The sequence below is a fragment of the Ictalurus punctatus genome, chromosome 27 (assembly GCF_001660625.3).
Source record: "Ictalurus punctatus breed USDA103 chromosome 27, Coco_2.0, whole genome shotgun sequence".
Taxonomy (NCBI): domain Eukaryota; kingdom Metazoa; phylum Chordata; class Actinopteri; order Siluriformes; family Ictaluridae; genus Ictalurus; species Ictalurus punctatus.
In genome coordinates this window covers 12,027,501-12,049,884 of record NC_030442.2, presented here as the reverse complement: position 1 = coordinate 12,049,884, position 22,384 = coordinate 12,027,501, and the positions used below count along the sequence as shown (strand labels likewise).

At 39.0% G+C, this 22,384-nt stretch overlaps 1 protein-coding gene across 5 annotated transcripts in view; it reads right to left on the bottom strand.

Moving 5' to 3' along the window:
- Nucleotides 1–22,384, bottom strand: part of map2k5 (mitogen-activated protein kinase kinase 5) — a 64,555-nt gene that overhangs the window by 8,078 nt on the left and 34,093 nt on the right. For 3 of the 5 annotated variants that reach the window (XR_001810945.2, XM_017459171.2, XM_017459172.2), the window contains exons 18-21: nt 17,334–17,360; nt 16,956–16,988; nt 3,905–3,966; nt 2,071–2,116 (exon numbers count right to left, since the gene is read on the bottom strand). Coding sequence is in view for 4 of the 5 variants with exons in the window: in XM_017459171.2 (XP_017314660.1) it covers nt 2,071–2,116; nt 3,905–3,966; nt 16,956–16,988; nt 17,334–17,360 (168 nt within the window). In the remaining variant the exon portion in view is untranslated. Of the gene's footprint in view, nt 1–2,070; nt 2,117–3,904; nt 3,967–14,224; nt 15,345–16,955; nt 16,989–17,333; nt 17,361–22,384 lie in introns of those variants that run through there. The other 2 variants (XM_017459174.3, XM_017459173.2) reach the window with 2 other exon arrangements.

The window sequence follows — 22,384 nt, the reverse complement described above, 5'->3', positions numbered from 1 at the left end:
TTCACTTTAAAACTTCACTAAGACTATACTAGTTTGTGTACATAAAGATATTTATGGTGGCATGTTTATTATTGAGACCTGAAGGGAAATTTAGGAACCTCTTTCTTATTCCCAGAAAGAAAGGTTCCACCTCTGGTCAAAGTCCTTCTCCAGACTTGTAACGTGAGCTATGATATGCTAGCTATCATTAGCTATCTGACTAGCTAATCAGCTCAATTAGCTGCTCTTCTTTGTCATAAGAGCCAAAAATGTTAACTCTGGATGAAAACATGACCAACACCAAATCGCATGCAAAACACGCTGGAACTGATGTGACTGTTGAGGTTCATTTTTGGTGAAAATGCTGTTAACATGTAGATGGATGGAAAAAAGGTGAAATATTGTGCCATGACCAGCATTTTAGTGGAAGAAAACCCGAGAACCCAGAACAGACAGTATACAGGACTTGGAGACAAACATAGGACTCTGGAGCTGTGAGCATGAACGCTACCTGCTTTTCCACCAAGCTACCCTAAGCAACTACTGTACACATCTATACACTAATGCATGAGGAGAAGGGATCAATGCTGGTTTCACTAAGAAATCGTTCAATAAAATCAATTACATTTCTATGTTTGAAATTCAGTGCCATGAGTGGAAACTTGTGTACCGTCAGACAACCACCTCATAACAGTATTGACACACACACACACACACACACACACACACACACACACCCATTTACACACATGTGCATAAGCTGCATTTGCACCTGGCTCTCAGTGGACCAGGCTGCTGTCTATGGTGCTGTCTATGGTGCTGAAACGACAATGTTCACAGCCTTTCAATACATCAAGTGCCAATGGCTGCAACCTTGTGTGCTAAAGCGTTATCAGAGATTTCCATCAAATTCCATCTGGAAGGACTCTGTCTAACTCATAAGACCAGCGCTTCAGCACAAGTGTGTGAGACAGTTAACAGCAATGTCAAAGAACATACAGAGAGCGAAAGAAGCGTAGACACGAGAGACACTCATTCCACTTAAAGCATTGGAAATAAATATTACAACTTGAAGGATCCAAAAACTGTTCAGATGATACAAAAGTGGTTGGAGGCAGGAATAAAGGCAAACAATGGCCATACAAATTATTAAAGAATATTTATATAACCTTCAGAAGAGTAGATTTTTACACTATGAACACCTCAACACACACAATCTGACCATATATAATATACGGCTGAAATAAATGTCTTTTTCCATTCTGTCTTGAAGTTTGTTCGTAGCCTAGTGCAAATGCTCAATGACACCATGTTCATGTTTGTGAATGAACAAAAACCAGAACTGTTGCACCAAGTAAGAATTTTAAAGTAACTTTAAGTTATAACTCGATGTTATCTCAACTTTAAATATCATGCTGTCATAACTAAGACTGCAGCTGAAATGAAGATCATTTATTTTTTGGACCTCCCAAAACATCACATGATTATTATTACTGTTGTTGCTGTGCTTCCCATATAGTCTACTAATGCACTTCTGTGGGCTCAGACTATGGAAACGACATTATTAAGACTTTATGACTACATTATTTATTTATTTTGACACTTTTAAGAGAGTAATTCTCAGGACCTTTATCTATCTAGTAAGTTAGTTTGTTGGTGACTTTAAAATTTTCTCATTTTAATCTTATTTCTAAAAAAAAAAAAAAAAAAAAAAAAAGCTAACTTATCTGCGACTGTAATAAGAAAAGTTCAAGCTAAAGTTAGTGGATATAAAGGATACATCAATGATAAATATTAGATATATTAAATGTTCTCCATCTTCGCACTATTACAAGTTCTGAAAGTGACCAAATAGAAGTTATAATTAAAGGCCTTACAACTACTACTACTTACAACTGAATCAATTCGAATCAAGCCAAAAATCAACACACACTGGCTCCTAACCCTGCTAAATATAGTTTCTATAGTCTTGATTTAAAAACACCATTTAAAGGCTGCAACTTAATCATTGACTCAATCATTTTTAATAAACATACTTTTGATATTGCAGTTTTTCACAGTAACTACATCCTAAAAAGACCAAACACTCACCATGAGATTATTTGGAGCGGGACGTTCTTTCGGCTGTTTTTTCATGCTGTGGAAAGAAACAGATTACGCAGATAAAATAAAGCCACAGGAGGGACAGCCGAGAACATTTATGAACCTAGCTCTCATTTTAACAAAGTGCAAACGTAACCCAAGCACATGGAAATAATTAAGCATTAAAGCAAATCTTTTGCTTCCTGGTTTAAAAACTCGCAAGATATTCAGAAAGGCCACCATAAATGAATGGATCCGATACTGAATGACATCCTTGGTTAATAACGAGGGGTAAAATAAGTTCATAAACAGCTCTCCTTGGCACAGATTTACTCATAGCTGGGGTAAATCATTCAACATGACCCATTTACAAGATAACAAGGATTGCAGGGGCATACAGGTGTACAGAGGCTGTTTGGGCCATGATGAATGACGCATCCTCAAGAACAGGATAATAATAGCAGGGGGCATTGAGATAGCAGTGCCAGGCAGGGGTGGTAGGGCAAAACCAGTTGACCTGTGTGTGTAAATAAGGTGTGTGGTGAGTAAACAACAGCTGCTAAACAAGTCCCAACACATCTGGTTATTGCCACAGGGCTTGTGGGTCCCAAATAGGAAAGGGGTTGAGGGACAGGAGGCAGTAGGGATTGTGGGTGCTTGGGGCACAACCTGGGAAAAGTGTGTAAAAATATTTGTATTATTAGTGTAAAGTTCTTGTCTTAAGTAATGCTTAAGAGAGCAGCATATGAATTAAAAAGACAAACGCTGCCAGGTCATATCAACGTCCTGGAATGTATCATATGGACTTGACGAAATGGATGGGGTAGTATCCCCCCCCCGAGAATGAACCCAAAACCTTTCCATTCTAAAGAAAAATATGCTAATTCCAACACTGTCAATCCCAGCAATCATTTGTAAATTGAATTTGAATGTAATTGCTAAGATGTTACTAATTGTGTGATGTGCCGTTTCTAAAGAAATTTAAATTGATCAGAGATGTGTGCCAGGGAAATTCTCACTTGGTTTTGGTGAATGGAAGTGGAACTTATTCCTATTTTATGTAGACAAAAACCGCTGCCCTATTCACCCATATTTCCATGCTGTTCTTTTACACTTCTGACTAAAAAAATTCCAGCCCTCTTTTTCTTAAAAATTTAATTTCTTAAAAAACTCTTGAGCCATAGGTAGCTTTAACAGAGGGGGTGGGGTCAAAATGTGGGAAGGGAAAGGGTTATTTGACATTTTCACTACTATTGTAGGGAGGAGGGCTCTAAAAAATTACATATTTAACTTTACTATTTCACTGGATTATTAGCTAAAAATAGGTGACGATGTTTTTTTTTTTCCATACCTGTGGGCTCTCGGGGTTTAACATAATTGAAATATATTAGAGGATGGCATGGTGGTGTAGTTCATAGTGTGTCCACATTGCAGTTCCAGGATTTCCGGTTTGATCCTCAGCTCAAATTATTTTCTGTGTGGAGTTTCACATGTTCTCTCAGTGTCTGGGTGGGTTTCTTTTTGGTTAATTATTTTCCTTCCACCTTCAAAAAAAACATGCCACACTAAATTGCCCCTTTGTGTGAATGTGTCGGTGCATCATGCATAGTGTTCCAAGGACAGGCTCCAGATCCACCATGACCTTGACCAGGATGAATGAAATGTTTTATATTAGCCAGTAGCCAGAACTGAGAAAACAAATGTTTTTGGCCTAGCCCTTGTGATAGAGTCATGTTTGTGAAGTTTTATAACAAAGTAAAGCTGCTGCCAGGTAACCTAAACCACAATGAAATCCTCTGTAATGTGAGATTCTAATGTTAGGGCTGAATTACAAAACACTCACCACGGTGTTATGAAGTGCACAAATTTCTCACTGAACTGACCGACTGGAAGCACAGGAGGATCCTGAAACACAGAATACGTTTTCAAGACAACAGAACAAAAGGCTTAAAGTATGAAATTGCTGTAAGTTTAGATACATGGTGGTGGTGCATCACAACTACTTCTGCCATTTAATCATTTGGCCAACATGTATGAAAGATAGAAGGATAGAAATAACAAAAGAAAAAAAAAATGATTAAAACCTTCAACCAAGCAGTTGGAAAGCATATGTAAGCTCCCCCCCCCCCTTCCAAAACAAAAAACCCACACAGTCAATAATATGCATGGGCATCTTTCCTCGATGAAAATGTTTTGCCTTTGGTAAAAAGATTCAGGATGTATTGATTTATCTGCAGCACCTGAACCCCTCTTTTGTTTGGCGAAATACAATGCAGAACGACGTACAGCCGTGATTACAACCTGAACAAACACCGAGACCCTGGATAGTAAGATAGAGGAACATGAACAGAGTAACAGCTGAGAGAGAGAGAGAGAGAGAGAGAGAGAGAGAGAGAGAGAGAGAGAGAGAGAGAGAGAGAAAATGGATAGAAAGCACAGACGACACAGAAGACAGACATTCAAAAAGAGCGAGAGTCTGATGCATTTTTCTTAATTCAATTCATTTATTTTGCATACACAGGTCGTAATATTGAGCTCGCTAAACTCTGATCATTACTACTCAAATCGGTTTCAGCAAACCTCCATTTTGTTCACCACAAATTTCTGGAGAACTTCTGAAGTTCCAACTTCTAACAAATCTGCAACACGTTCTTTACAGTACTGATGGGGATCGGAAGATCATTGCACAGTGTAACTATTTTACTCTGAGGATCCTGTCCAGCTAGCATCCCCGACATGCCAAGCATAAACAAGCATGTTTTTTTTCCCTTCCCCTAACTGCAGCTGTCCATGGTTATGTACATTGCAGCCATTCTCCATCATAAACCGCTCTATGATCAACATTATCGGAAAAGTATTTGCCAATCAAATTATCATTAAGACGTCCCTATAAAAATGAAACGCACGTAGAATGCCTGAGTTTTAAGGTATTCAATAAAATGGTTCATTAATTGTAATATGATTCAGTTTGCTTGTGTCTTTAACAAATATGAAAGGTTATGATCATTCATTTGCAGGAGAATAAAGTATGAAAAAAAAGAATTAAATAGTAACTTCAAGGGGAGAGAAAAGGAGAGTACTGTAAATGATAACAGGAACTACCTCGTTCTGTGAATGTTCCACAACATAAAAAAAAGTCATTCTTTAAACGAAAAAAAAAAATAAAATCATTTGCAAATTATTGATTTATAAGATAAATATAATACACACCTTTATTGGAAAATAATCAAGTTCAGGGCTGTAATCAGTAATTCTGTCTAACATCAAGCTGCATCACATGACCCCATCACTGACTATTTTCCTATAACAGCACACCAAGTGTTTTATTCCTAATATAGGATTTCAATGTGATTAAAAGCAATGTCTGAGAATAAATACTGCTTAATTACATTAATCATATGGTGATATGCTTGCAATATATTTAATCAATCTGGTAAACCCATGATGTGTCATGGTTTAATATTGACTTATTGTTCAAAAAAATATGAAATGTTTTATATCATGACAATGCCACAAATACTAAAACCACAGAAACCTTACTGAGAACCCCTAAGAGTTTCTACCGAGGATAAAACATGCAAAATATGTGCTTTATTAGAGTGTTTATTTATCGTTTATTTTTTCTGTGGTATTAGTAATGGAAAGGCCAATACTGTGGTGATGATTAACAAATGGCATTGTGTAGCACAAGAACAGACTAATGAATGGTAATTTGAGTAACGAAAGAGGTAAAAAGGGGAGTAGAAAGAGGTTGGTATGATCATATGTCATTATTAGTTAGTTAGTTAGTAAAAGTACATGAGAACGTCTAGGACTGTGGGATTAATCCAATTTTAAAACATTATCTTAATTTCTGGCTGTTAATTAATTAAACCTAATCAACTGCTAATAACCAAGAATCACATGCTGCTAACTGCACTAAATCTGACATACCTGAGCTTTTAAGTAAGCAAGTTTTAACTGTCTGATGGGTTGCATGCTGTCGTGGCGTGTTCATTAAATCACATTAAAAATATATTAAATGAAAGTTAAATAAAAGTACTATTATTATTATAGTGGTAGTAGTAGTAGTATTAACATCAATAACAACCCATCAATAAAAACAATTGAATGAATGAATAAATAAATAAATAAATAAACAAACACAACTTGTCTGACAGGTTGCATACAATGGTGGCATGTTTATTAAAAAAAAAAAAAAGAAAAGAAAGAAAAGAAATTCTGATTATTCTGATTCACATGGAATTATCCATGAGGAAATACAGGTGTGAAGTACAAAAAAAAAAATAAACATGTCGGATTAAAATGGTACAAAAAATATAATAAATGTGGCAAACAATCATGGTCAATATTGAGCAAAATAATCACAATGATTATTTCATCCATTATCCTGCAGCCCAACCGACTGCGATCTCATTACACAGAAAGACGCACAAAATAATGCAGAAGTCATCCAGTCAAATCACAGAAAAGTGGATTGATCCTATTGGCTATTACGAAGCCCATTGGGCTGCTTTCCTCCTCCTGTAATTTTACTTGCTCTCTTTATGCCCTGTGCTCCACGTAGGTTGCAGGAGTATGATGCATGCACCTATTTAAATTAACAAAGCAATGAGAGCTGAGGATGTGTCACTGCTCGAGTGAGCTGCAGCCTAGTGGAGCAGCCATACATCATTACACAGCCTGGGCCTACAGCCTGAAGGCTTACACACACACACACACACACACACACACACACACACACACACACACACACACACACACACACCTGCCAGTGAATATGCACTGATATAGCAGAAAACACACATCTGCACTTCACGAGGGCGCTTTGATGTGGCTGTAGTAAGACGAAGATGATGATGATGAAAGCACTGCTGTATTATGCAGCTCACTGCCATTATCCTGCACCACAAACGGCCGAAGACCCAGAGCCTCGCTTTCTCCACAATACCAGCGGTAAATATACATGTAATTGCCTGGCAGCAATTATCAGGCAAAATTAGATCAGTAATTACAGCGGTGAATTTAAGCAGGAATCTTTTTAGGGACATCAGCTCCTTCTCAACACACGGGCAGAGCACATCAATAAAAGACAAGCTGCCCTGCAGATGGCCAAACGAGCCGCTGGGTACCGAGCGCAGGCGGTATGCTTCAGCCTGGCACACACAACACGAACACAGCAACAACAGAGAGCAGGACTGAGAGATCGACAAACTGATGAAGAGAGAGAGAGAAAGAGAGAGAGAGAGAGAGAGAGAGAGAGAGAGGGAGGACAAAGGGAGCTCTTGTGTGTATTACCTCATTTAGCTGTTTATTCACCCCTCACCTGAGCCCCATGAGACCTTGCAACCGATTATTAATGCCTCTCCATGGCAACCACACACACACACACACACATATTCATGATGCACTTCATACATAGTCCAGGTACACACACAATACTCTGATTTACTACAAAACTGATGACTGATGCAAACTGCCTGCTCCAAATTCAAGGTTGACGATAACTGTGAAAGTAAATCATGGACTATTTTGTTGTACTTTATGAATGTTTCTTTTCTCTCATTACACAGTTCACTCTCTCTTCATCCGCCCTCTATACGTCTTCACTTTTCTGTTTTTATAAGTATTTTCCTAAAACAAAACCTGTACAACCTGGCTACACAAAACTCGCTTATAATGGAAGCCTAAGCACAACAGCTGAGTTAATAAATATTTATTCATAACACATTTTATATATAATGCTTTTATAAACTCAGTAGTCATTTAAAGGCATTTATAAGTTAACTTATAAATCTGAACCTAAAATGAATAATTTCAAAGACTTTTTAAAGTCAAACATTTGCATTAACAATATAAACATAGAATCGACTCTCTAGTCTATAACCTAGACTGGGCTAGGGTTGCACGGTATACCGGTACTACAGTAGTATCGCGATACTAAAGCTTATGCCACAGTATTTTTTAAACAGTATCAACAACACGGTAGTACTGTAAGTAATGTTGTATGTGCGGCAGTTAATGCTATTTTTCCTAAAACAACAAATCTCGCTGCTTTTGCAGAATACACAAAAGGTTAGTGACTCTTCATTTAAGCTAAACTCTTTACCTTTACCAGATTTCCTGTTTGCTAGTAAGCAAGATAACGTTACGCTAACCGCTGTGTGCAAATACTAAAATGATAAAATTAGCCGTGTTTTCTAGTAAGCAAGCTAACGTAATGCTAACCACTATGTGTAAATACTAAAATGATACAGTTAGCCATGTTTGCTAGTAAGCAAGCTAATGTTGCGCTAACCGCGGTGTGTAAATACTAACATTATCAATTTAGCCATGTGTGTTAGTAAGCAAGCTAACGTTACGCTAACTATTGTGTGTAAATACTAAAATGATAAATTTAGCCGTGGTTGCTATAAGCAAGCTAATGTTACACTAACTGTTGTGTGTAAATACTAAAATGATCGATTTAGCCGTGTTTGTTAGTAAGCAAGCTAACGTTCCCAATTTAAAAAATTTTTTTGGAGTTGTTTCAAAATTTAGTTATTTATTCCTAATGTTGTGTTCATTCTTAGTTCTCTGAGGACAATTTCCATTTGCATGATTTCAATGCTCTAGGGAACAATAGATGAAATATGTGGCAAATTGAATTAGTTGCTTGCAAATTGTGTAACTGTTCTGGAGTTTTTCCAATAGCCAGTTATTCATTTTCATTAATAAAGTACTCAGAGGAAAATTTCGGTTTGTCTGTTTTCATTTATAGCTACATACTTTTGTAAATTTGGTTAATTTTGTAGATTTGAATTATGAAAAAACACAATATTGTAATATAATACTTGCTATCGTGATGCTTCAGATGGTATAGTATCGTAAGATATGTTTATGGTATCATAACAACCCTAAACCGGGCATGTACATCTCGAAAACTTTGGAAGATCACAATTTTATCTTGTATTGCTCTCGTGTTAGAAGAACCTCTTTGTTAATACATTCTCCAACATCTGTATCATCCACCATTAATGACTCTCATATTACTCTTAAAGTGCACCTATAATGGTTTTTCATACATTACCTTTCATGTAATGTGTGATAGAGCTGTTTGTGAATGTAAAAAGTCTGAAAAGTTTCAAACATCAAAGTGCACATCAAATGGAGTTATTGACTCCCAAAAGAAGGAACCGATTCTGAACAGCTGAAACAAGTCATTAGTGATTCCAGACGTACTTCTTGTACTAACCTGCGCAACAAAAAACCGCCCATGGTCTTCATAGCTGCTCGCGAACAGACGAGCTGAAACTCGTTATGGTAGTGGGTGTTTTCTTTTTGGACACAAGCTAACAGTGGTAGACCAATCACAACAGACTGGGACAGCTTACCAATCAGAGCAGAGTATGCTCTCTGAAAGGAGGAGTTTAGAGTGAATCCTTTAGAACAGATCAATTAAGGAGTCGTTTGTGACACTGAGGGGAGAAAAAAAGGTAATGCTGCAATTTAAATTATGAGCACAGTAAAGTTTTTTTGACCTTGGATGCATGCAAATCTATTGAGAGACCTTTAAAACAAAATTAGGCATGTTTCAAAACCAAAATAGGTGTGCTTTAATAATTAACATGCGATCTTCAAAGGTGTCCCAGATTTATTTTGAAATTAATAATTTTTTAAAATTTAAACCTCTTTCATTAACGTGTTGGCCTATTTTTACTTTGGTTAACAGTTTCCACAATGTTGTACCCACAACTATCCACGTACAGTAGTGCCAGTGTGAATTAGTTCTCGCTTTATCTCTACCTAAAAAGAGTGATGCAGCGGTGCTTTAGTCCTGTAATCTGTCCAGCTTTCATGCTAATACCTCCATCAATGCCATCGCACTTCTCATCTTGTGGCAACTACTTGAGCTGAGGCCATGCCGTAGCTCGTCCAATAAGTGCACTGCATTCTGGAACTTTGAGTTCAACGTTTGGTGTCTCCATTACTTCTACACTGGTTTTGATATCACATCGTTATCTCGTTCTCTTGCAAACAGCAAAATGTCAACATTACCACTTATGTTTGGAATAGTTTCTATTTTTCTCTTTTCTGGTGTTAATGCAATTGTAACTGTGCTAGGAAATACTCCACGTTGACATCAGAGTGATGGACAACTGCCATCTTCTTGCATGAATAACGAAAATGCTCCAACCAAAAAATTAATAACAGAACGGCTAAACACATCGTAAATACTTCAATAAAATTGTATTTAATGGGATTCAGGGTGAAGTGTTCCTTTAAGACCTTTATTGTCCTAGGCTGCAGTTATAAATTCATTAACATAGTTGGATATTTTACGTGTTTATTGAGACCTTCCACTCTTTTCTCAGTACAGGGAAAGGTGTTCAAATTCTTGACTGTGGTAATTGTACACATACAGTGGATAGAGGTTAGATTGAAAGACGCTGGAGTATTCCTTTAAGCCAGTCAGGTGCTCTCTCTTTCTCTGGACTGGATTATTCTTATAAAGTAGGTCCCACAAAGTCCCTGCCAACCCTGTGTGTCTCACTCAGACACCCTCACTCACACTGGGAGAAATGGGTAATTTAGTGGCTGCTGCTGCGCGTGCGCGTTTGTGTGTGTGTGTGTGTGTGTGTGTGTGTTAACGCCTTGGTCAGCTGAAAGTAGGTGGTAGCAGCAGAGGCAGTGTTCCCTGGCCTCAGGGCGCTGAAGGGAAGGGCATGGCAGAAAATAGTTTGAGTGATGCCTCTGCCGTTTGAGTAATGAACAGTTCAGCTGGGTCAACCCATTACACCAAGCGCCTTTTAATTATTAATTACGCTCAATCTATAAGAGAAAGGACAAGTTCAGTATGTTTAATGTGTGTTTATGCTCCTTTTACTCTCCCCTCCCTCCTACCATTCTGCTATTAGCACGTGTCAGCGAGCTGCTCATGCAGAAAGGAGAGGTCTCTCTCTCCCCTTCTTACAGATACACACACACACACACACACACACACACACACACACACACACTTATCTGCAATTAACAAAATTACTTATTAATCACTCAAACAGATGAGGAAAGCACATTTAAACATTACAGTTTTCAGTATTGATATTATGTTCACCTTCCGCTAGAGCTCGAAGGGAAATCTGATGACTGCTCAATGTGTGGGCGTGACAATACCACGAAGACCATTTACAGTAATGAGAAAATCGGAAATAGTGATGTTAACAAAACGCAAACTGATACAGATGTCTGGAAACATCCTCTGTTGTATAGATCAGTATATCAAAATCTTCATGAAGTCCTCATTCACAACTCAAATTCTGATGAAATACTAATTACCTCTTCCACCAACCCTATATGCTCACCTCTATACGTTTTTTGCTTCCCTGTCTAGTGCCAATTATCACACCTAGTGGTCAAAAATGAGAACTGCAACAAGCACTAACACTAATAAATACTAACAAAATTGTTCATTTTGAGTAAAATAAATAAATAAATAAAATAATAATAAAAAAAAAACCCTTCTCTTTCCGTTTTTCAGACTTTACCCTCATCAGTCGTTTCGTGCTCCCAGCTACTGCATCTGTTCATGTGAACTTTTATAGACTTTTGTGGGTGCCACGACATTCAAATCAACGTACAAGTGATTGGCATTCATCAACATACGTGTGTAAGTTTCCAAAACTTTGCAAATTTGGTGGAAATTTTTTAATCGGTTTGGTTCATGCAAACATTTACAAACAACTTTACTAAAAGATTGATCAATGAGGCCCCGTGTGTCTATGATATACAAAACCATTTCTATTATAAGATATATTGCAAAGACTGGGACACTGAGGGTTATTTTGGACTGGTAATGTTCAACCATCAGAAATGTGTGTGCACTACAGTGTCCTTGTGAATTAATCTCCTTTATTGGGATAGTTTCATGTCTTTTGTGTGTGCGTTTTTTTTTTTTTTGCTGAAACACTGCAACCCCGTTTAATTATATTAGTTCTTCTGTGTGAGCCTCGAGGGAAACAGGAAATACACCTGCTGTATCAATACAGCTGCTGCTAGACTGCATGCTGGATGACTGCATGCTATTGATTCTCACCTGCCTATTATGTGGTTACTATAAAAATTCACAAGATAGTAGCCTTTAGCATAAGTCAAGTGTGATAGCCCCTAAGCTTAATTTAGTTTGAGGCTATGTGGTTATTAATGTCGTCCTGACCCACCAAAATCCATGGTCACAAGACGCTAATGATGCTACATGATACATGGAACACAGTCGTCAAGCCCTTACAAAAAAAGTGTTCCCATAGAAGAATCAGCTTTTCATGGATCTTTAAACTATTAGTATTGGTGCCACAAAGAAAAGTTATCATTTTGTGATCCGTTCATACTAGCGGAGACACACCATTCTTCAGGGAACCATATTTGGTTCTTATATGACATTGTCCACATTGGTGGACAATAAAGTTAAAATCAATCAATCAATTGCTCAAAAGAACAATTTCTTGCCATTTTCTTCTGTAACGTGACATAAATCTGAGCCAAAAAGGAAGTGCTGAATGGTTACACTTTGGTTTTATCCATACAGCAAACAGTGTCAGGTACAGTATCTCACAAAAGTGAGTACACCCCTCACATTTTTGTATTACATATGCACATATTTGATTACATCTTTTCATGTGGCAACACTGAAGAAATGACACTTTGCTACAATGTAAAGTAGTGACTGTACAGCTTGTGTAAGAGTGTAAATTTGCTGTCCCCTCAAAATAACTCAACACACAGCCATTAATGTCTAAACCGCTGGCAACAAAAGTGAGAACACCCCTAAGTGAAAACGTCCAAATTGGGCCCAATTAGCCATTTTCCCTCCCCGGTGTCATGTGACTTGTTAGTGTTACAAGGTCTCAGGTGTGAATGGGGAGCAGGTGTGTTAAATTTGGTGTCATCGCTCTCACACTCCCTCATACTGGTCACTTGAAGTTCAACATGGCACCTCATGGCAAAGAACTCTCTGAGGATCTGAAAAAAAGAATTGTTGCTCTACATAAAGATGGCCTAGGCTATAAGAAGATTGCCAAGACCCTGACACTGAACTGCAGCATGGTGGCCAAGACCATACAGCGGCTTAACAGGACAGGTTCCACTCAGGACAGGCCTCGCCATGGTCGACCAAAGAAGTTGAGTGCACGTGCTCAGCGTCATATCCGGTGGTTGTCTTTGGGAAATAGACGTATGAGTGCTGCCAGCATTGCTGCAGAGGTTGAAGGGGTGGGGGGGTCAGCCTGTCAGTGCTCAGACCATACGCTGAACACTGCATCAAATTGGTCTGCATGGCTGTCGTCCCAGAAGGAAGCCTCTTCTAAAGATGATGCACAAGAAAGACCACAAACAGTTTGCTGAAGACAAGCAGAGTAAGGACATGGATTACTGGAACCATGTCCTGTGGTCTGATGAGACCAAGATAAACTTATTTGGTTCAGATGGTGTCAAGCGTGTGTGGCGGCAACCAGGTGAGGAGTACAAAAACAAGTGTGTCTTGCCTACAGTCAAGCGTGGTGGTGGGAGTGTCATGGTCTGGGGCTGCATGAGTGCTGCCGGCACTGGGGAGCTACAGTTCATTGAGGGAACCATGAATGCCAACATGTACTGTGACATACTGAAGCAGAGACTGGGACGCAGGGCAGTATTCCAGCATGATAACGACCCCAAACACACCTCTAAGACAACCACTGCCTTGCTAAAGAAGCTGAGGGTGAAGGTGATGGACTGGCCAAGCATGTCTCCAGACCTAAACCCTATTGAGCATCTGTGGGGCATCCTCAAATGGAAGGTGGAGGAGCACAAGGTCTCTAACGTCCACCAGCTCCGTGATGTCGTCATGGAGGAGTGGAAGAGGACTCCAGTGGCAACCTGTGAAGCTGAACCTGTGAAGAGGGTTAAGGCTTGAAAATAATGGTGCCACACAAAATATTGACACTTTGGGCCCAATTTGGACGTTTTCACTTAGGGGTGTACTCACTTTTGTTGCTAGCGGTTTAGACATTAATGGCTGTGTGTTGAGGTATTTTGAGGGGACAGCAAATTTACACTGTTACACAAGCTGTACACTCACTACTTTACATTGTAGCTAAGTGTCATTTCTTCAGTGTTGCCACATGAAAAGATATAATCAAATATTTACAAAAATGTGAGGGGTGTACTCACTTTTGTGAGATACTGTAGCTTAGTGTTTTCATATTATAGGGCAACAAATTTCATATTATACCATTTTTAACATTAGACAGATAGTTCCAAAGCAACATTACAGAAATCTGGGCCTTGATCTAGATTTCTGCCAAGCCAGAGGTGACCGTGGTAAACAAAACCTCCTTGAGGAACCAGACTATAAAACCCATCCTAGATAAACAGCTTCTGTCATCACAGTATATAGTCATATAGTTTATTAAAAAAAAAGAAAGAAAGAAAAAAAAAGGACGAAACATATTGAAAATATGCAGGAAATAGGAGTCTGGAGATAATCAACGTCACAGTTTTTGGCAAGCGTCACCAAATGGCGGAAAACCTGGCTGTAGTTCAGCGACTCTAGTTTTCTAAACATGAACCAGCGCAGCTTTTGTAGCAGACCCTCCGCTGTCACTTATCCAAACACACGCATTAATATAAATGATTTAGCTGAAGGCAGCTCATTGGATCAGAGACTAGCTACAGGGCTAGACACATTAGATCAGAAAGAGAAGGGTTTTCACAGACTTTTAAAGAGTTTTCATTTATTTACCCTCCCTGGCTAATGTTTAAAGACAACTGGATGGAGAAGCATGCATTTACTCTCTGCTTCAATTTCAAAACGGATGACTCTCATCTGTCTGGAGTCTGTAGTGCTAGTCTAAAGTGGTAATGTGAAGCACCACTATGGAAAACAAAACACTCTGAATTGTCATATTGATAGCCATAAAGTAATCAGTAATGGACAAGAATGAAAAGGTTGCCTTCATTAACAATGTTGTCTCCGTTCACTCATCTTAGTTGTAGTGTTAATTTCGATGACAAAAAATGTTCACTGATGACCTTTTTTTCCCATGACTAAAATGACACCAGTGTCATTAAACACTCGCTGTAACTATATATAAAAAGGAGACGAAATATAGATAGATTATTATTTTTTTTTTCTAAATTACAATCCACATATACCTTTCATTGGCTGGAATAAGCACAGTGGAGAGCAGCTTTCAAGATAATGTTTGTTAGATAATGATTGCAACAGCTGGACTTGGAAGAAAGAGAAGATCTGATATTTGGGTCCATTTTGTCTATAAAAAACAAACAAATAAAAAAAAAAAAATGCCTTGTTATATCGGAAGGGAAGCAATGTGGACACACAATATCTGGAAAGAATACAACAAACCTGAAGTGGCATATGAAGGCTAACCACAAAGAAATTGAGGTAGGTTAACGTCTTGGTGGTAATGCTAGGTTGTTGTTTTTTTAAAAGCTATATTAAGACAACTAGTAAGGCGGTGGTGTTACATTATGTAGGAGGTGTTTTATAACTAAACCGAACTCATTAAGCTAAAAGGCTAGCAAATTGTTGTGGGGTCATGAAACACTAAACTACATTTTGCGAGATGTTAACAGGGATGTTTGTGTTGTACATCATGGAAGACAATGTTAGGATCCGTTGATTTAAGACTAAAATGAGACTAAAAATATTGGTCTTGGCTAGATTAGACTAAAAGACAATCAATCAGTAATCTTATGGCTAAAAATGTCTACAGGTTCCATTGACTAGAACTAGACTAAAATACTTGTGGTTTTCTTTCACTAACATAAGACTAAAATGGCCAGAATTTTTGTCAACTAAAAAACAGGATAAAGTTGACTAAATATGATAAAAACTATCAAGGACTAAAACTAAATAAGTAAAAGAAAAGCTGACAAAATTAACACTAGTTAGTTTCAAAGAAAACAAAGAATTTTATGTAACTGGACTTACACTCCCTGCACTTACAAGTAGATACCATGATATAGTGATAATGTGTTAGGACCGCTATCATACTAGGATTTTTTTTTTTATATTGCTCCAGCGCTAGTTTAGAGTTTATTTTAGTAATCTGTAAATCTCACTCAAAGCTGGTAGGAATAAATGAAGGACTTGAATGAATGTTTATGCACCTCATATTAAATGCCTTTTATTCATATTAATGTATGCGTTTCCTTATCCTATATTGCATTTTTATATTATTTAATTCTAAATGTGCTTGCACAGTGTAACTCCTTCAACTGTGTGAAATTTAGAGAGCAGAGTGTCTGTCCAGTCCAAAGTGTTTGTGTTTTATATATATAAAATAATATGATCCTCGTCCCAACCTCAGCTAGCAGAGAGAGGAGTGGGTGAAGAAGTGTGTCAAGGTCTTGGGTGGCTGTATTTTAGTGACTAGCACAGGTCAAGGTTAATGCAACACCACCCAGCCTCTGTGCTCTGAAGCCCGGTCATGCTACATTAACCCAGCAAAGTGAGTGTGTGTGTGTAAGTGTGTGTGTGTGTAAGTGTGTGTGTGTGTGTGTGTGTGTGTGTGTGTGTGAGTGTGTGTGAGTGTGAGAGAGAGAGAGAGAGAGAGAGAGAGAGAGAGAGACATGGCTTAAAATAGGAGAGGGGGACAGATCAAGCAAAAGAGACAGAGAACTGGAAAAAGTGTGTGAAAATCTGACAAAGAAACAGTCCAAAGTTTAAACCAGCCCCATCACTTTCCTAAGTACAGCTTAAAGGCTAACCGAGGGTCAGGCAACCCATCCCAGCGTACTAAGCTCCTCCAGCCTCTGGCTTTAGCTAAAGCACCTTGCTTCATTAGGAAACAAAACAGCAGCTTTCTGCCCCATTAGCCACGGCTTTAGGAGTTCGGGCACATCAGACACGGACTCACCTCATCAACGATGCACTGCAATAACTGGAGAGGCTGTGGAGGAGGAGGAGACGAGGAGATTAGAGCACACGCAATCTCTTTACAGTGAGCAGGAAATGAAATCAGTAATGCAGCAAAACAGGTAGCGATTCAGATTAATCAAATGCACTCAGACACAGAAAAAGCCATTGGATCCAGAATGCTCTATTATTTCTAATGGCCTCTCATCGGAATGCGCCGCTGTTAAGTGCTGGCGTATTGTTTTATTGTATTAACTTTAGAGGCGAGCGACCAAGCGAGGCGACTATCAAAAGAGGTAAAGAAGGGCTTGGTTTCATTTCCGAAAAGAACACACACACACACACACACACAAAAAACCCCACCTCATCAAATACTTACCATTAAGGAACCTTGGTTTTTCTGAATCTGAAGAAAGAGAAACAAAGAGAGAGAAGATTAAGAATAAAAGCCAGAGACAGCATGAAGGAGGCAAGACGATGTGTAATTAGCATGTTATAATCACAAACGTCGCAGTAGGACCCGTTTATGATCACTAGGGGAAAAGCGAGGAAAAGCCCGGTGGCCACGAACGGGCACATCGTGTTAACGGCATTTGCATAATGAAAATACACAAAGTGCTAATAGCCTGATCTTCATTTAGCGCGGCCCGGCTACACAGCACGAGTCGATCCTCTTGCTGCCTCCAGGTTGAACAGAGACGCTGGGTCGGAAAAGTGGATGCATGACGTGCATCTTAAACAGGAGAGGTGTCTCAAGCATCATATTTGCTACATATCAGCTGCCAGATGAGATAAGATGAGAAGAGACAAAGACGTCTTGAAAACGTTTACATCGTCTACTCTTTTTAGAACGGTTTAATTACTACAATCATTATGATAATGTTACTATAGAACATGCAGTATCCCAACAGTCTACTAGCTTAACACCACAATGACAGGCTGTAATAGGTACACTAGTTACTAAATCAAATTGAAGTTGTTACAGAGCATTCGAGTCGTCTTTAACGGAATGCTCTGCTTACAGTACAGAGGACGAGGCAGTGAGATGATGGGCTTTTGTCTGATCAGGGTGATTGAGCACCAGCTGCCTGCGTCATTCTCACACATTCGGCAGTTGAGCTGAAACTGCACTTTTCATTGTCGCAGGAGGCTGCCGCTCTCCTGATCCGCTCGGGCCTCATCGTCCTGCCATCATCGCACTGCTGAAACGAACGGCTCCTGGTGTGGGTTTCTGCAGGTGTTCGTTCTTTCAATTACACATTGCTATGCACTTTTTAAATGCTCCACGAGTCAGCATACAGGCACCACTGATAACTTAACGCCATCAATCCAGCAGTAAAAATCCAAATAACAGTTAATGATATGGCAAAGGCAGGGGTTCTCAAAAGTTTTCCAACCAGGTGTTCAGATTTGTTTTGTGAATATAAGCCATGTCTTTAAATATTAGGATTTTTATTTAAATGTGTACAATAATATTTTGTTATTTATTGGAGCCAAAAAGCTTTATTCTCGTGACCTTCCACTCACAATAAGATATCAAAATTAAATTAAACTACAGAAGTGAAGTTGTTATTTATGATGTTATTTTTGGTTTAGTTAGATATGGTTTAAACTCACTGAATTTAACTGACCACTAGTTTATCAAGCTAATATATTAACTATAATAATGTAATAGTGGTTTGCTGTACTTCAAACACTTCAGGGTCCCTGGGCGCCAAATTTTTTCCCCTTTTGATCCATGGTAAGCTATTTTTCCTGGCCTGTTCCAAATATCTGGTAACATTCTTTTTAAAACCATGATCAACATTTTGTCTTATTATTTCTCAGCATTTCAGTGAGTTCGTTTTCAACGAGAGTTCATCATTTATAATGACAGGATAGGACACTTCATTTTTTGCTGATGTAAAACATTCATCTTCACGAAGCACTTTATTCTGGTCAGGGTGCAGGGCACCAAGCACATAGGCATTCACACTGAGGGGCGATTTAGCATAGCCAATCCACCTACCAGCAGGTTATTTTGCATGTGGGAAGAAACCGCAGAACTCGCAGACATGAGAAGCATTCCAATAAAATGATTTGTTGGAATGGATTTCACACTGGGAACTTCAGTGAGATGTAATGCGCTGTAATATCCAGATTACGTAGTATAACTGCTGAGAAAAATAAATAAATAAATAAACCAGCCGTCACAGCGTGCTCTATGGAGCGGAAAGTACAGAGCCATCAGAGGGCACTAGCAATTTTATGAATAGCCAATCTCTCACAGTAATTTGTCATTTCCATAAAATGTAGAACATTTGAAGGTTGATTTGACCACAAAATTCAGGTAGTAGATAGTCATGTAGATAATGTATAGGTCCAGAACATATTGCCTAGTGCACAATTTGAGACAGCAGTGTGGTTTTAATTGCGTCCCAGCATTTCAGTTAAAAATAAATAAATAAATAAATAAATAATGGTAGCCTTGTTCACACGTTTGTTAATGAGGACAGGTGAAGCAGAAAAGGAAGAAGAGACCACAGGATTCCCTTCTACTTTCCCACAGAGGATTTGCTTCCATTTTCAAAGATTCACCAGGTAAACGTTATTCACGACATTCATGACAGTCTGACAACTATTTTAGACTTTCAACTTGGAAAGTTTCTCAAGTTGAAAGGATTTCACCTTTTAATGATGTGAAATGAATGACTTTTATAGGTGAAACGATCACATTTCCGTGACAGAACGGTAACGCGGGAAACAAATGTTCAACAAGATTTTAACCATTTAAACAAAAGCAGTTAAACAACATCTCCTATTAATTCAAGCTGCAAATCAAAGCAAAAATCTGTTTAATACAGTATGTTCGGATGAATATGAAAAGAAAATAAGGAAAAGAAAAAAAGAAAGAAAGATCCAAAACAGAAACAGCCGGAGAACACAAAAGGCAACAACAAATCAATCAGAGGAAAAAGCGCCGGCGGCTGTATACACATGCCAGCGAGTCTGCAGTCTTCAAAGATTCTCCGAGCGAGCCATCGAGAGACGCCATTAACTCCTGACAAAGAATGCAAATTAATCTCAACATGGGGTGAGACGGAATTAAAGAGTCTTTTATAATCAATGACAAGACAGGATAACGTGCACACATTCGGAGGAATACAGACGCACACGTACAACACAAATGGTTCACGCCAAATTCGGGTTTTGAGTTTAGAGTCTGAACTCTCGTGTCCTTTCGGACCTTCCCAGCAGAATCCCAGCAGGCAAAGGAGCATTACATGGGTGACTGTTTGCATACATGAGAGTGTGTGTGTGTGTGTGTGTTTGTGTAAGAGTGTGTGTAAGAGAGAGAGAACACACAGATGCATGGCTCGCTGTAAATGACAGGCCAAGCCTGAGGTAGTGTGTGTGTGTGTGTGCGTGCGCACGTGCACGCACACACACGGCTCTGTGTGCCTGTGATGCCTGTAGGTGAAGAGTCTGCAGCACCATATGGAGCTGTGAAAATTAACATCAAGAGCAAAAACGCATTGGCAGCAGGAGGTCCTGTCTTTCTCTTCACTCTCTCACTCTCTCTCCTCCTCTCCCTTTCCATTCTTGACCCTTTTTCTTCTCACCAAATGAAATTTAGAGATGTAAAGAGAGAATTGGGAGGGGGGGAAGGCAATGAGAGAGAAAGAGAAGGAAAGAAAAGGATATTAGAGGAAGAGGGTGAGTAATAAATTAATGGGGTGTAAAAACACGACGAGCTTCAGCGTAGTGCCCGTGGCACTGTTTGCCAAGAACAGAAAAGTTCCTACAGATTTAAATCACCATTTCTCTAATCAAACTGTGGATGACGCTGCCCAATGATTGAGCAATGCGCTACAATTCTGCTGACATGACACAGATACACACACACACACACACACACACACACACACACACACACACACTTGCTTAAGATGAATCAGACCCTTAAAAATCCACTTTACCTTTTCTATTAATATTCCCTCTACATTGCTAAACATAGACAGTTAGGAAAAATAACAGTTATTGGAGCTATAGCTGCACTGGTTTAGATGGATCTACAATACCAGCCTGGGTCAGAGGAAAGTGGGTGAAATGTGGCTGATGGTACATGGAAATTATTATTATTATTATTATTATTATTATTGTGTGTTTGTGTGTGCATGAAATACTTTGTGTAATAGCTCTTCCCATATTAACATGACAATAAACCCTGCTAGAGAGCAGTGAAAGAAAAAGAAAAAAACACTTACAAATATGATATGCCTCAGGCAGAAGGCTTGGGCAACACACACTTTCTCCCTCACACACATGTTCAAAAAGCCCTAAATGTGGTTATACTCTGAACAAAAGTATCACCTTATTAAGCTTCTTCTAATCACGTGTATAGCTGATGTACGTCCTCTGTCTATGTAAATAACCACATGTACTTTAATACTCAAGGTCTTGGCACTAGATGTAGTCTCTGAGTGTTTCTTCCTGTTTTCCACGAGCTGCCCTGAGTGGCTGCTCTGGTTTAATATGCTAATTAACCCAACAGGCATGCTGGGAGTAATTTATTGAGCATTAGTCAACATTTCCCTCATTAAAGAGCCCCTACACACTTTCGGTGTGTTTCAGAAAGGCAGCTTTAGTGTGTGTGATTACGCATTTTCATATAACGTACGCAGACTCTCCTACAGTCCTGTAAAGTCTTTATCCACCATTGACTAATAATATTAAACATTCAACAATTGGTTCAGCGTATGGTCTGAGCACTGACAGGCTGACCCCCCACCCCTTCAATCTCTGCAGCAATGCTGGCAGCACTCATACGTCTATTTCCCAAAGACAACCACCGGATATGACGCTGAGCACGTGCACTCAACTTCTTTGGTCGACCATGGTGAGGCCTGTTCTGAGTGGAACCTGTCCTGTTAAACCGCTGTATGGTCTTGGCCACCATGCTGCAGCTCAGTGTCAGGGTCTTAGCAATCTTCTTATAGCCTAGGCCATCTTTATGTAGAGCAACAATTCTTTTTTTCAGATCCTCAGAGAGTTCTTTGCCATGAGGTGCCATGTTGAACTTCAAGTGACCAGTATGAGGGAGTGTGAGAGCGATGACACCAAATTTAACACACCTGCTCCCCATTCACACCTGAGACCTTGTAACACTAACAAGTCACATGACACCGGGGAGGGAAAATGGCTAATTGGGCCCAATTTGGACATTTTCACTTAGGGGTGTACTCACTTTTGTTTCCAGCGGTTTAGACATTAATGGCTGTGTGTTGAGTTATTTTGAGGGGACAGCAAATTTACTGTTACACAAGCTGTACAGTCACTACTTTACATTGTAGCAAAGTGTCATTTCTTCAGTGTTGCCACATGAAAAGATATAATCAAATATTTACAAAAATGTGAGGGGTGTACTCACTTTTGTGAGATACTGTGTGT